The 15,020-nt window shown below is 38.9% G+C and overlaps 1 protein-coding gene across 4 annotated transcripts in view; it reads left to right on the top strand.

Moving 5' to 3' along the window:
• The first annotated feature begins 35 nt into the window (after window positions 1-35).
• The window catches only part of Etv1 (ETS variant transcription factor 1), a 90,561-nt gene continuing 75,576 nt past the window's right edge, over window positions 36-15,020 (top strand). For 2 of the 4 annotated variants that reach the window (XM_057782473.1, XM_057782470.1), the window contains exons 1-5: window positions 36-184; window positions 609-740; window positions 1,527-1,614; window positions 2,932-2,979; window positions 13,028-13,081. In XM_057782473.1, coding sequence (XP_057638456.1) covers window positions 696-740; window positions 1,527-1,614; window positions 2,932-2,979; window positions 13,028-13,081 — 235 coding nt within the window. In that variant the 5' untranslated portion in view covers window positions 36-184; window positions 609-695. Of the gene's footprint in view, window positions 185-321; window positions 475-608; window positions 741-1,526; window positions 1,615-2,931; window positions 2,980-3,124; window positions 3,516-13,027; window positions 13,082-15,020 lie in introns of those variants that run through there. The other 2 variants (XM_057782471.1, XM_057782472.1) reach the window with 2 other exon arrangements.

Below are 15,020 nucleotides of genomic sequence, written 5' to 3'. Positions count from 1 at the left end.
ATGGGAGGCAGCGATCCATCAGTTTGGATTGGAGGCCCCTGGAGGAGAAGTAGAGGAAAAACCACCGAATTGAGCTCTGTCAGAGGCGCTTTCGGCTTCCAAGGGGAAGTGCTGGGCAATAATTAATGTTTTTATTAAATCTGGAGGGAATTTTTTGCAGCCGTTCGCCTAGCGTGGCCTTCAGGTGGGTCTTTCCAACAACTTTTTATGTCTCTCCAGATAATTGCATGGTTGTGGGTTGCAAAAACTATCCTTATGAAAGAGGTGTCTCCTTCTCTTTAGTCCCGTTAGGTGAAAAGCAAGTCTCGTTGATCGCCATTGCTAGTTTTGCACACGTTTGCGAATCAGAGCTGCCTGGTACACTGAGCGAACGGGGAACGTCCAGAGTGTAATGAATACACTGCCTCTTGTTAGGATTTTTGATACGACCGAAAATATGTAAATTGTGAACTCTCTTAGCTCTCTTGGATCCAGGTGAAGAAGGCGGCGTAGGGGAGGGTTATTTTTTTGTGAATGGGACTGTCGAGGGTAATTAGCTATGCAAATGCAAGAGCTTCATTCATGATTTTTTTTTTTTTAAGCCTAAAAGCCATCTTGTTCCCCTCTAGGTTGATAGAAGTCCAGACCCCGAGGAAATCTCCAGCTAAATGCTCAAAATATAAACCACTGAGCTAATATTTGCGAAGAGCAGCAGAATGGATGGATTTTATGACCAGCAAGTGCCTTACGTGGTCACCAACGTGAGTGATCAGTTCGAAAGTTGCTGTTTATAAAGTTGGCTCGGACGGGGGTGGGGAGAGCGAGAGATGCAGAGGGAGGGGGCAGGGGGTTGGGACTGGAGACACTTTTTCTGCTTTGTTGCCACTGTAGGGCGACTCTGCTTCTCGAAGACCCATCTACGAAATGAGCTTACCTCTAAGTGATTTGGAGAAGGCGTAGTTTTGTTTTAAGACCCCTTCTGGTTAACGTGTCCACCATGAGTGGAATAGGAGACGGAGGGCAGCTGCAGCTGCACTCAAAGTTTGTGGCTGGGTTTGTCTGCCACACTGAAAAGAACGAAGTTGAGACAAACGCTGACACTTTTTATTTACATGGGGTGTCTTGGGGGGCGGTGCTGGTTTTCCTCCTTCATTTTCTCGCTTTTTCCAGTTTTCCACTCCTTTGGCTTCTCTTACTGCGGGTGGGGGTGTTGTCTGAGATAGAGTGGAATCAGTGTTTTAATCTAGTTGATTAAGTAAAAAAAAAATTAAGTGTTTTAGCTTAATGTTTCGCTGCTGAGATTACATGAGCTCTGAATAAACAGGAGTGTAAGGATCTGGGAAGCCACTCTCCCTTGCTGTTGAACTCTCAGTGTGAGCTTTCGCTGTCAAAGTCAGACAATACATATTAGAGTTCTCCTGTGAACTTTTATTTTTTTCCAACTCATAGAGGATCCAGTAGGCTTTTGTTATGTATGCATGTTTTTTTTTATGTGTGACATCTGAGGTTTCCGTTCTTTTAAAGGATTTTATCTTTCCCTTTTGTAGAGTCAGCGTGGGAGAAATTGTAACGAGAAACCAACAAATGTCAGGAAAAGAAAAGTCATTAACAGAGATCTGGCTCATGATTCAGAAGGTGAGGTTTGACTCTGAGCTGAACCCCTCTTCCTGAAACCCTCTGAACTCCAAAGAAGGGGTCCATCTCAAGCTCATCTAAAAAATTACAAACATTGGGACTCCTGAACTTAATATGGACTTTACATGCACCCATTCCAACAGAGTTTGCCTTAGAGACTATTTTACGGTCTTGTCACTTACTAATGAAAGAAGTAAATTAACACCTAACAGTGACCTTCTTCTTTTAAACATTACTTCATGTTTATTCTTGTCCATATGGCATATAACAAATTCCCTGCACCGAGCTAACAATTTAAAACTATCTAACACCCTTGAACAAAGCCAGTAGTTATTCACACTGCTTACGTTTTTCTTTCAACTTTATTACAAGTTAAACAGCATAAATGAAGCCATATACTACTGTTGAAATTTTATGAGTGAGTTTGATGACTGTATTGTGAAGTCATAACATCTTGTTAATAGGCCTTGAAGTGTTCACGAGATCAAACTTTAGGCTTAATGAGTAGTTATATATTATTTGGTAAATGAGGCTGCAGATTCTTCTATAAACTGTTGGTAAAAAGTCAATAAATTAGGAATTATTTCAACCTGAGGGGCATTCATAATGGACTGAAGAAATGTAGGCTCAGTTACCAAAGTTCAGTTTCAATTTAAATTAAATGTACTGAATTCTACAGCTCCATCACATATTCATTCTCCTCCCCGCACCCCATGCCAGAATACAGTTTGACATTGCTAATAAACCATAACCAGGGCACTATCTGTCTCTGACTTCTATAAGTGTGCAAATGTAGAAGTTTTTCTTTAAATGCCTGTTTGTGAAGTCGTCCCTGTTAGTGTTGAGGTATTTGACTGAAAATTACAACTTGGAAGTTAACTTGAGTTCTGTTGGTATTTTGTGTCTAAACTTAGAAGATGTAAATGTTTTGTCTTTCTATTCTTTGCCCTGGTCCTATTTTAGCAGGAGTTAAGTGTACTGAGAAAAGGTTTCTGTATGTATGATCTTTAGTTCAGCACCACGGTGAATTTCAATGCACGCGTGTTTTCCATTCTCTATGAGCTTGCTTACCTCTTAATTATGTGCTAAAAGAAAGATAACTGACACTTATTTGTCTAAAGAAATCTCATAAAGTGTCATCTACCTGATGTCATAAGTAAGCAGGATTATTCAGATACTTTGGTGGCGCATACTGTATTTACTTGATGCTCTCTAAGTTAAAATCAAGCTTAATGCCAGCATCATGACAAACATTTTCAGTTAATGAAGACTGCAGACGGTTGAGTCTGATGTTTGGGTCTTTGACTTGCTTTTCAGAACTCTTTCAAGATCTGAGTCAGTTACAAGAAACATGGCTTGCTGAAGGTAAGGCAAAAAGAAAAAAAGAAAAAAAAAAAAAAACGTCTTTGAAGGGGAAAAGCAACTCTAGAAGGGGGTGGAGGGAGTCCTGAACTTGCTGTCTTAATGTTCAACCCAATTAATTGAGCTCTAAAAGAGCCACCTCATGTGTCATGCATACATTAGAGCCTCTGACGAGCTTGTCTTTGGGGACTCTCGGCTGCACTACCCGGTGTCATCACAAATTACCAGGAGAGATCGCTTCCAGCTCCCAATCACATCTGCTTTTGGCAAGAGCTAATGCACCAAGACTTCAGGTTCTAAGTCTCTGTTCGGATTTTAATTGCAATTGATCAGGTTTATATTATTGTACCTCGGGAGACCTCGAGCCAGAACCGGCTGGCTTGCTGTTTCCTTTTGAGCAGCGCATCTGATTATTTGGTGTTCTGGTGGGGGACTTTCTGATGGCAGAAATTAGTTTCTCTGGGCTCATCAGTACGGGATGCTTCAAGATTTAAGTGCAGGGATCTTCTTTCCTCCTTGCTCACAACACAGGACATTAGGTGTGTATCTCACAGCTAGGAAATCTGGGGGATTTAAAGTAAATCTTTTAGTGGGAGTGAAGATTTTAAAATTGTTTTGTGTGTTATGATGCATGTAATGGTTGTTGAAGTTTGACTTTTGACGTCTTATCACTTTTATTAGAATTTAATGTGGAGACATTTAATGGCATTTTGGATTTCTTAAAAAACTTTATGCTACAACCTAGTATATCCTTTATTTTGTGCAACTTTGTTTATAGAAACAATAAGATTTAGCTTCGGTAAAGCTTGACATATGTTCAGATATGCTTAAGGTGGAAGGTTTTTTTGTTAATATCTACAATTTCAGTTTTTTCTCTTGGAATTGCAATATTTGTGAGATGTTATTTTACAATTGTGGTGTGTGTGTGTTTGTTGAGAGAGTTGCCGATATTTAAATATTTAGCATGTTTTGTTAAATATTTAGTATATTATATACTATATATATTTATGTATATATGTGCTTATGCTTTCTGAGGGGAATTTGATTCTGGTTAAAAGTGAAGGGAGGGTCTCCAAGTGGAACCCAGGGCTGCTGTAGCAGCACTGTGGTAGACAGATGAGCTAGTTTTAGCTATGGTCTTGTATACACTTGATCAAGTTGCTGTTAGCATGTAAACAAGTTTCTTTGTCTTGCTGATAACTCTAGTTCTTCAAAAGGCTTTTACATCTTAAATGATTCAAAATCATTTAAGTTAAATAGCTCTTAATTATCCTTTGAAAGGGTGGATTGCATTTATATGTTAATGAATGGTAAGTATTAGTGAAAGTTTTGTTTTTTTAAAAAATGTAAGGTCATTTTTTTTTCTCGTAGCTAAATGAAACTTACTGCAATAGATTACTTATTATTGCAACATAAACCATATATTCAAATAGCTTTTTGATAAAAAATTGCAGAGGCTCTTGCATTAACTTTTATCTGTCGGTTTTGCCAAGTTGAAGGTTATGTGAATTTTTGTTTATTCAAGAATTTACTCATTTATCCAAAATAAGTTACCATACTTACCTTAATTGTTGTGGAGGGTTTATTGGTTCTTGTGATGTTTAGATTTGAAAATTAAATCCAAGTTAGTGCACTGGCTGGCAGATTTTGAATGTGCATAGCAGCTGTTTCTAGAATTTTAAAATGTGGATCTGGGGCAGACTTTTATCATTTTCAGTACATTTTTCTTTCTCTCACTTCTTATTTCCCCCTTGCTTTATTTGTGTCTTATTCCTCAGATAAGAGAGTTGAATAATTTATTCGAGTTTGCCTTCTACAACAGTATGAAATATTCTTATCTCTTCACTACCTGTAAATCAGCCCTGAGATTCATCTTCACATAACGTAAACCTAGATAAGGACTAATGTATTTGGAGGAACATCGGCTTTTACTTAGAAAAGAATTCATGAGCTTAGTAAATTCAGAAATTAAGCTGGAGCTCCCTATTGAATATCCAGGTGTGTTACTATTTACATATGGCACTTTAGAAAATCTAAACATTTCCAAAGTAGTTACATTAATTTATCCAGTTATGCAGCAAGCAAAATTTATTAAGGTAATTTAAAAAATCTAATAGTAAGGCAGTTTTTCATGGTAATAGACTACACATTTAATTTTCATCCTTAGCAATTAAATATAAGTACTGTGCTTATATATTTTAATTTTACTTATCTTATGGCTTGAACAATAAGAGAGTCTCAAAACTAGACTACTTAATGTGTTGCTAGTTTTGTTCATTTCTGTTATAATAGACAAGTAGAAATGAATGGATTGCTAAACTGGCAAGCTATGAATTTATCCTTTTTCTTAGTGCTCCATAGTCAAGAAAATGACTATAGGATTTTAAAGCAGTTTGATCTTTTAAAAAGAGATCATTGACAATTTATCAAGTTTCTCCTGTGAGCTAGAGTCCCTCTAGGAAGTATAACAGGTCTCTAAAAATTTTTCAGACCTGAGAATCAAGTCTGCTACGAAGTGTCACATGATAGTCAGTCACATTTGAAAGAAGAAAATCCTCAAAATCCCTAAATAGAAATGATGCCTCTTGCATTTTAAATGTTTTCCTATAAAAAATTTTATAAATTACATCAAGAACAGCATGTTGATTAGTCATGAGTAAATTATTGTGGATTATGAAATAGGTTTGATCTGCAAAAGGCAGTTGAGTTAGATAAGGCAGAACTCTTGGGGGGAAATCTTAGAGTTCCTGTATTCATTCTGCTAAAGTCCCCTCTGAGCACATATGACTGCACTCCTCCCTGCAGCCTTACCCACATACAGAGATGTAAAACATGTCTGTTGGATGCAGCTTCACATTAGAAGCACTTTCCAAGCAATAATGCTGCAATTTCAAAGCTTATAACAAACATGCCACAATGTAAAATCATCCCATTCTGAAGAAAAATTTAAAACTCATGTTTTCAGTGACTACAAGACCAGGTGAAAAGAAGAGTCTATGTTTATTTTAAATGTTACCATAGCAATTTTAGACTGAACATCACTGTGGACAATTCTTTTTTTTTTTTTTTTTTTTTTTTTTTTTTTTTTTTTTTTGGTTTTTTTGAGACAGGGTTTCTCTGTGGTTTTGGAGTCTGTCCTGGAACTAGCTCTTGTAGACCAGGCTGGTCTCGAACTCACAGAGATCCGCCTGTCTCTGCCTCCCGAGTGCTGGGATTAAAGGCGTGCGCCACCACCGCCCGGCATGGACAATTCTTTATTGATCCTCAGTCCTTTGAATTAGATTGCTACTGACAGACAACTGGAATTATTTGATCCCTTGAAATAACTACTTCAAATGTCACTCCTATCAGCATTGTAGCAACTTTTTGTCCTTAACTTGTTTCGAAAGCTGTATATAGTAAGTGCTGTTCCAAACTTCTTATTTTGGGGGGACAGAAATAGAAAAGGGCAAGAAATGAAGTCAAGAAAGCATTGCATTTTTCTAAGAGTGCACTATCAACATTTACCTACTAGTACAGCTTATAGGACAAGAATTTATTTCACTATGCATCTCGTGTGAAACATGACTACTTTTGTCCTATGTTGTTGTGGTCTGGGTGTCTTGAGGCTCTTTGTGATGAATGAGCTTGAGGAGAAAGTCACCAATGGTGGACTGGCCACCACCAGGGTAAAAAGGTTTTCGGTGACAGTGAAGTCAAATTTCAGGATGCAGCCACAACTACACCTTAGAGGTTTATCACCAAGAACAACATTCTACACCAAACTTCATTATTATTATTATACCAACAAGGGGACTGCCTTTTGGTTTTATGAAATTGTCAAATAATGGCAATGTTGGCCTAGAAATAGAGATGTTACTACTTTTTTCTCAGTTTGCTTCTGGTACAAAATTTATGTCCAAATTCTGTTTTGATGATACTGACTGGGAGTATGAGCTGCTGTTTTTCTCCACAGTGACCTCCGCTGTCCACAGTGCTCTCGGGGCACTCACTGTGATTGCTCAAGCTCTCTACTTTAAAAAGAAAATAGAACACGTGTTGGCACTGGATGTGCTCAGACTTCTTTTTCTTATTTGGTGCACTTCTTATAACTGCAGTACTTTATATGGTTATATAAAATAGGGTCTGATAGTTCAGCATTTAAGAAAGTCCAGAGAGGTCCTTAGAATTAGATAGGAGATGATTCTTGTGTGTGTGTGTGTGTGTGTGTGTGTGTGTGTGTGTGTGTGGTGTACTGGAGTAGTGGCTGCTACCATCCCACTTTTGTTGTATCAGACAGCTCTGTAAGATGTGAAAGGGCCCTGGTTTGGAGTAAAGGTAGCAGGTAGAGCACATGTATCTTACTTTTAAATGTAAGTGTAACTCAGCTGTGATCTACTTACAAATGAAGAGACATTTTGTTTAAATAGAAAAATTGGATGTGGTGGAGCAGAGAGTAGTTTTCTCAGCCTGCCGACAAGTAAAATGTTGCTGAACTTTTGCAGTCGAGTTACAGAGAATCCGTAATCTCTTGCATGTTGCAGTACAACTTTATGTCTTTGATTTGTGCACAACTTTGTAATTAAAAATAATAAGAATAATGATAGAGCCAGGCCTCTCTAGAAGCAGAGAAAGAAAAATCTGGCTACAGACGGCTGCTGCCTGGCTCTGGGCTTCCCTTTTAAGTTTTCAAGTCACTGCAGGTCAGTTTAGTTAGAAACCGAAGCTGACTTGAGACCTTCCTGTTTTCTGCTTTTCCTGCATACACAAAGAGTGTGTCCAGTATTAAAGGCCTTCTGTCTAGGGAAGTCCCCTCCCCTTTCTACTTAAATATGTTTATATTTCTACACTAATTAATGCTTTTACTTCGCAATCATTTTAATGTTCAAACCGGATGCGGTATAAATCTAGGCTTAGTGAGCTCATGATTATTTTGTTCCATGGACTGAAGTCTCATTTTAGGATTAGAAGGAGTACCACAGTGCAAATGTTGATTTTCCTGTTTTATTTGAAATAAAATTTAGATTTCTTCAGGTAAAGAATGATCCCTGTGCTACAAACCTCAGCAATAACATGTTACATTTTTTATGACTCAAAACTTGAGTGATAGACAAGCGAAAAAGGCCATCTGTTTATTTTATTACTAGTATTATTTTGTTGCTGGGATTCAAACTTAGGGATTCTCACAAGCTCGGCCAGTGCTCTCTCACTTTAGGTAGATGCTACCCCATTTTGTGGCCCTTCCTTCTCCCCATCCCTCCCCTCTTCTCCTCTCCTCTCCTCCTTTTTCTTTCTTCCTTCTTTCGTCACCTTTCCTTATTTTTCACTTTCTTTCCTAAATTCTGTACATCCGTGGTTTTGGGCCAAGGTTGTCTGTAAAATATGACGGATTAAATATGCATTTGTACATCTTGCTTTGCTTTCTCCTTCTCCTGCTCCCACCTCCTCTCTCTATATATCATTTATTATCATGTGTTTCTTAATGGGTCTGTTTGAGACAGAGCAATAAAAGTGGCATGTTTACCCTGCAAGTTCGGCTTACTTGCTTTAGTTCTCTGGAAGGGTGTGACACCAAGAGATTGCGGTTGGGCCACATGGCTCGTGCTGGACTGTGTTTTTGTGAATGGAGGCAGAAATCCAGTTCTGCCTGCTTGTCTTGAGGAAATGCTGAGGAGATCAGCTGTCTCATTCACGGGTAGAAAGAATGAGTCATACATCTTCCGCCTTGTTTGGCTCCAGGTCATTGTTACAGTGGATAGAACTGGTTTTAATTAAATATTAACCCCTTTAATACTTGACATTTGTTTCATTTGTAACTTTCCCACTCCCTCCGCCCCCCTTTGCTTAAAAAAAAAAAAAAAACTCATCAGACAGCTGTTTGTAAGAATAAGAGGGTTTTTTTTTCTTGCCTGCAGCTAAATTTGAAAAATATTTTAAAAGTTCATCAGTTCTTAAGTAATGAATATTGTTTTATTTAAAAGCTGGAAACCAGCATAAAGCCAAAGCAAGCTGTATTTAAAACTATCCTTCCCCAAGGCACTGATGTTTAGGAACCGATACTAAAGTTTAAAAATGGGCATTGATTCTGTGACATTTTGGTTGCGATGAATACTTTTTATGAATTTCTTTCCCACAGTGCTGCTATATCCTAGCAGGGAAGAGTATTAAAGCAGCCATGGATAGGACACTAGATAAAGCCAGAAGCGGAGAGAGGGGCTGCTAGCCCTTTAAAGCAAAGATTCGGAGACTCAGTTGCAACTGGTCTATTAATGTGCAATGAACTGATTCCGCTATTACCAGTCAAATCTACACACTCAGTGTTCATGCCAGCCTTTTCCTGGTCTTTGGTATATATTTTCTCTCCTTCTCCATTCCTTTTCTCCTTCCTCTTTAATTACATTGTGTAGAGAAACAATTTTATTCCCCAAAGATGATCACTTCAAGCATATTTTAGAGTAGACAGTAATGTAATAAAAAACATTTAAAAATTAGGTTGACTTATATTGTTAATTTTCAAATTTGGGGGGGATTGGTACGGCTTGCAACAATGTTTCCGGCAGCTGTAGTCTGCTCCTTCATAGAATTTTTATGAATTAAGGAAGAAAACGCATGATACAAGTGTGATGAGACTGTGTCGTAGTTTCTTTCCCAAATCCAAGTTGTGTTTTTGGTTAAATGCTTTCCTTTTACTCCAACTTGAAGTTAGGGGTAGGCTTAAGCCTTTGTCTATTTAAATAGCGTGCTGCCTCGTTCAGCCTATTCAGCTTCTTAAGATTAGCTTCTGCGAAAATGTGAGTCATATGTTTTTTGTTAAAATTCTGTAATATGTTCAAGCATAAGTGTGAAGTACTTATTCAGTATGTTAAGGAGTTAGAACAGAAATAGCATCCTTCATCCATACTCTTTTTACAAATTGTTAGTTTGGAGCTATTTTCTCTGTACTTGTGAGGTCTACCTTCTAGATTCTTCGGTCCCTTAAGTATTTGCCCCAGCTCCACACACAGGCCAACACCCAGGACATGCCACACTCCCTATGGGGCCTTGGATGCTGTTCCTTGTATCATGTGTTCTATGAAGCTGCAGGTCTGTCTTATGAAACTAAGGGAAAGGTCTGGTCGAGCATATCCGTGCAAGCGTATTAAGTCGCAAATAATTCACTCCCTGTTTTCAGCCATTCCTATAAACAAGCATTACATCTTCATTAGATTATTGCAAATGATATTTTATTTTATTTTATTGGTCTCCTTTGTGCCACAACACTGGAATGAAAGTTGACTTTAAATGAAAGATTATTTCATGGGTATGAATACTTTGACTGCAAGTATGTCTGTGCGCCATGTGTGCACCTACTTCCCATGGAACTGGAACTGCAAAGAGTTTGAGCCACCATTTTGGGTGCTATGTGCTGGGGATTGAACCTGGATCCTTTGAAAGAGCAGAAAGTGGTCTTAACCACTGAGCCATCTCTCCAGTCCCAAGTGCAGCCTTTTTAACAGCATATTTTATATCTCAATTGTTTTATCTGTTTAGCTTTTTTGTTTTTGGTTATGCTGTGTAGCCCAGGATGTCCTGGAACTCACTCTGTAGACCAACATGCCCTAAAGCTCAGAAATCAACCTGCCTTCTCCCTCAGGTGCTAGGAGTAAAGGCCACACCTGGCCTGTATCTGTTTAGAGGGAAAAGTAAAATATGGATGTGGTTTTTAAGTCCAGGATTTAATTATTTATTTGTTACATTAAATATGTATTAGAGCATTTTTAATTATTTTAGATGTAAAAACATGTTATAAAGTACATTTCTTCATGTGTGATTCATCAGTCTGAGCAGAAAATCAAAAACTATGTTGTCAATAGCAAAAATACGTTGTCAAAAGCTAAGAGAATGCAAACTCATCCTCATTTTTCCAGCCTCCAGTCTTTTTTTTTTTTTTTTTTTTTTTTGGATTCTGTGTAGCTCTGGCTGTCTTGGAACTCACTCTGTAGATGAGGCTGATCTCAAATTCACAGAGATCTGCCTGCCTCTGCCTCCCAAGTGCTGGAAAAAAAGGTGTGCGCCCCACCACCCATCTTGTCCAGTCATGTTTGTTAGATGTAAAACTATGAAAACACTAAGCTGGCCACAATAATGCTCCTAAGTGCATTTGTGTGTGACTTTTAGGAAGCAGGTGGTAGACAGTTGTAAAGGAGAACATATCCAACTATCTGGGATTGTGTTTAGACTACTTGATTTATTGGTTTTAAGAATTCCCTTATTATTTCATTAAGTTTCAATGGAGGGAGCGGTGGGTGACATTTAAGGAAATTAAATAACTTACCTATAGGTGGCAAGTTATGAGTCTGTGAAATGAAATTTGTCAGCCTTGAAAGTAGTTAAGCACAGCATCAAACACTGGTAGAACAAGAAAACAAACTTGCTCCTCGTACAAGGTGATCAAGTTGGTACCAGCTATGACTTGGAATTACTGGGGGTTAATCTCCTCTCTTTGGTGGTAGGGAATGGTCTGTCCTCCATAAAGTATTGGGATGAGGGAAAACCATTAGAGAGCAACTCTGTGATATATACATTTTAATCCCAGGCAAGACTGTCCTGGGATAGTTATATTCTTGACTAAGGTAATGTATGCTTTACTCACACAAATGTTTCCATTTGAAAAGATGAACACAGAAAAGAAAAGCCCGCTGAGGCTGTCTTCTGTTTTCACATGGAATTAGAGCATGCAATTCTTCCTTTTTTGATATGGATTTTTTTCTTAACTCACTCATCAGTATGAACCATTTCAACGGAGAGTGATTAGTATTGTTGGTGTTGCTGTCATTGATATTTGATTCTTGAGACAGAGTCTCAGCTTGCATCCTCAACTAGCCTGGAGCTCCCTGTTTGCCTCATGCTAGCCTCAGCCTTCCAAATGCAGGAATTACATGCCTGGCTCAGGCTGATCATTTCAATTAACATTCCCCACGCAGAATAAGTTCATTCAAAAGAAATCTGATTGACATCTACTTTAATGAGACTTGATCGGATAAAATTTTACAGTATTATACAATATTAGTAAGGTAATTCTAGCTAATGAGATCACAATGAAAGTTAATAAGGATGACGACAGTTTATTATATGCTCACTGAGTTACAAGTAGCCTGATTTCTGTTTTGTGTCATTTGTTTACACAAAAGGTATGCATATCTGTTTGTGTTTGAAAACTGAGTAATATCCAGCGAGACTGAGTAGGGTTATTTCGATGTCCACATCAAAGGATATACATTTCAAGGTGAAGGGATGGACTTGGCTTCAACTGGAGCCGAATGCTTTACAGCCTCCCCGTTAGTCCTTCTCCTTTAACAAAGCTGGAAGTCAGTCGACCCTAGGGTCTGACAAATGGTGAAACTCTTTCCTCAGTGCTGACTAGCATGGCTAGGAAAATATTTTGCATGAGAAGATGACATTTGTTTTATTGTTCATTTTTATTATGAATACAATTATTGTTAAGATAGATTGCTTTGTTGCACGTAGCACAAGTCAATGATGTTTCTTTCATTTTTAAAGCTTGATGGCTTGCTTTGAATAAACTTAGGACAAATGTTTTCAATTATGGTAGTCCTGTTTGCAGGAGACAGCATTTACCCGAAGAAGTCATTTCAAAAAAATGTAGGGGATTTGTGTGATAACTACACATCACTTAAAAAAAAAAATCCTTGTAGTTCACCATGAGGTCTTAAGCACCGGCAGTGGGTGAATGGGCATGCCTTTAGCGCAACTTCTGCAAGAGATAGCAACTTCTGCAGGAGGTAGGAACCCTGTACCTTTTATTCGCCATCTCCATCTGGCAGGTTAAATTCAAAGGGATCCCACCTGCTACTGCGCTATTTCTGACACACTCATGTTTTCTAGTTCCATCAATGGACCTCTTCGTTTCCTTTCCTAGGCTGTCAAGACTGTTTTACAGGAAGTTATTGGCAAATAATCACAGGACTGAGCTCCCTCAAAATAGGCCTTGCTTGTCACATCTGACTTGACGTTCCTTATGCCTTGGCTGTTCCACTCTTAATTTTCAAAATCTTTCTCTTTTCTTTTCCAGCTCAGGTACCTGACAATGATGAGCAGTCCGTGCCAGACTATCAGGCTGAAAGTGGTAAGTACAGCATGCCCCATCTCTCACGTTTCCCTATGTCTGTCCTGTCTCTTTCATTCATTCTCCTTAGTTGGTTTCAACTTCTAGAGCCTGTCTCCGCATTGTGCCAGTGCTGTATTTGGCTTCTAGTCGTGAGGTGTTTTTATTTGTCAGGTTGTGACATCAGCAGAATCTGTGCACGATCTGGACAAAGCTTCCAGGGGTGGGTGAGGAAAGCTGAAGTGTTGAAATGCTGGCCCCGTTCTCCAGACTCAGTACATTTCCTTGGAGAGGAAACAGGGTGTGTTGTGCGAATGTGCAAGTGTTTACTTCAGTTTTGCCAATGCCTTCACAAGGAAATGTCTGGAGGCTGACGGGAGGCAGAGTGAAAACCCACGTGAAATTAGTTATCCCCTAAGTTGTAAAACGATCTTGGCTTGGACATGCGTTAGTTAATTGTATTCCTCTATGTTCGTACACTTCATCCTGCTTCAATTTAATTCCTAGCCTGAAGTTTTCAGCTTCCAGGTTGCAGCAGCACCAATGGAAGTAGCCATTGGCTCCTTGCAGCATCACTTTGCTTTTGTGTTCCTACCCCGGAGCCTTGCTCCAGGGCCCTTCAGAATGCAGGAAGAGTGATTCATGGATGCTTGCCCTCCCTTAATTGCAGAGTGAGCATTTTGCCTGCACAAACATACTTGCCCCAGGGTTTACTGCTGATATTTATACTCTGCAATTCTAGCGTTAACCGAAGCTACTGACCCATGAAGTAAATCCAAAGAAGAAGCATAGTTACTCCTCATCCCCCAGGGACATGCTTCAGTCTAGCTGGTGGATTCATGTCTCCACGAAGAGCCTTGGATCTTGTATTCTAGAGGCTGTTTTCTCATTATATATATACATATATATGTATATATATATATATATACGAGAAAGCTTAGTTTATATATTAGTCACAGCAAGAAATCAACAGTGGTAATAATAAGCTAGAACAATCCTAACAAAGCTCTATCATTAAGGCTGTATAAGTTAATTCTTTCTTGAACTTTCCTTTGAATACCTGGCCTGTGGCAGGCCACAGTCAACTACATTTGTAGAAAGTGAAAGTGACTCTGGGCAGAGAAGACTATGCTGCAGTCCGAAACATGTCTGGTGCTTTCTCTTTCCTCTAAGTGCTGTTTGAAGCACTAACCTGTTTTGTGCATTCAGACTGTTTATTGTATCAGATGAGTGGGCGTGGACAGGGACAGGAGCTTCTTACCAGCGTACACCTAGTGAAACCCATGCTGTCGACCTTGGTCTCCCACACACCTATGTTACCTTAAGTAACAGATGTTTGCTGCAGGTGTCTGTTTTCAGTGTCTGTTATCCTAAACTTCCCAGGCATAGAGGGTAGCTAGAACTTTCTCAAGAATCAAAAGCCATCTAAGAGGTCAAAAGAAGAAAAGGTGTAAAAATGTGCCCTCCAGATGGCGGTTTGGCCCTGAAGGCTGGCAGAATTTGCACCAGTTTCTTCGGATGTGAAATGACTCAGCGAAGTTTCATCCACCAGATGACAAATTTCACTTGTAGGAAGAAATAATTCAAATTCTTCATAGTATAGCTTGATGTTTAAAAGCCTTGTAGTAAAATGTACCTAAAACAAATTCTATCATTTTAAATTATCTTACATATAGTTTTCAATGCCATTAAGTACTTTCTGATTGCCAGACCATCATCAAGGCATTCAGAGTTTTCAATTAGGCCCGAAACCCTATACTCACAAAGCAACAGCCTCTGTCTCCCCAGCCCTGCAAACATTGTTTGGTCTCCTTCATTTTGATCAAAGAAGAGAGCATGATGTGCTGTTTGGTATCTGGATACAAGTATTCCACATATCGCTGAAATTTAGTCCTGAGATTTCAACTAGAGACCTTCAGAACTCTCAGAAGGACGCTGGCTCAGGGCCAGAGCTATGCAA

Source organism: Chionomys nivalis, chromosome 10 (genome assembly GCF_950005125.1).
Source record: "Chionomys nivalis chromosome 10, mChiNiv1.1, whole genome shotgun sequence".
Taxonomy (NCBI): domain Eukaryota; kingdom Metazoa; phylum Chordata; class Mammalia; order Rodentia; family Cricetidae; genus Chionomys; species Chionomys nivalis.
This window is presented reverse-complemented; position numbering and strand designations above follow the sequence as displayed.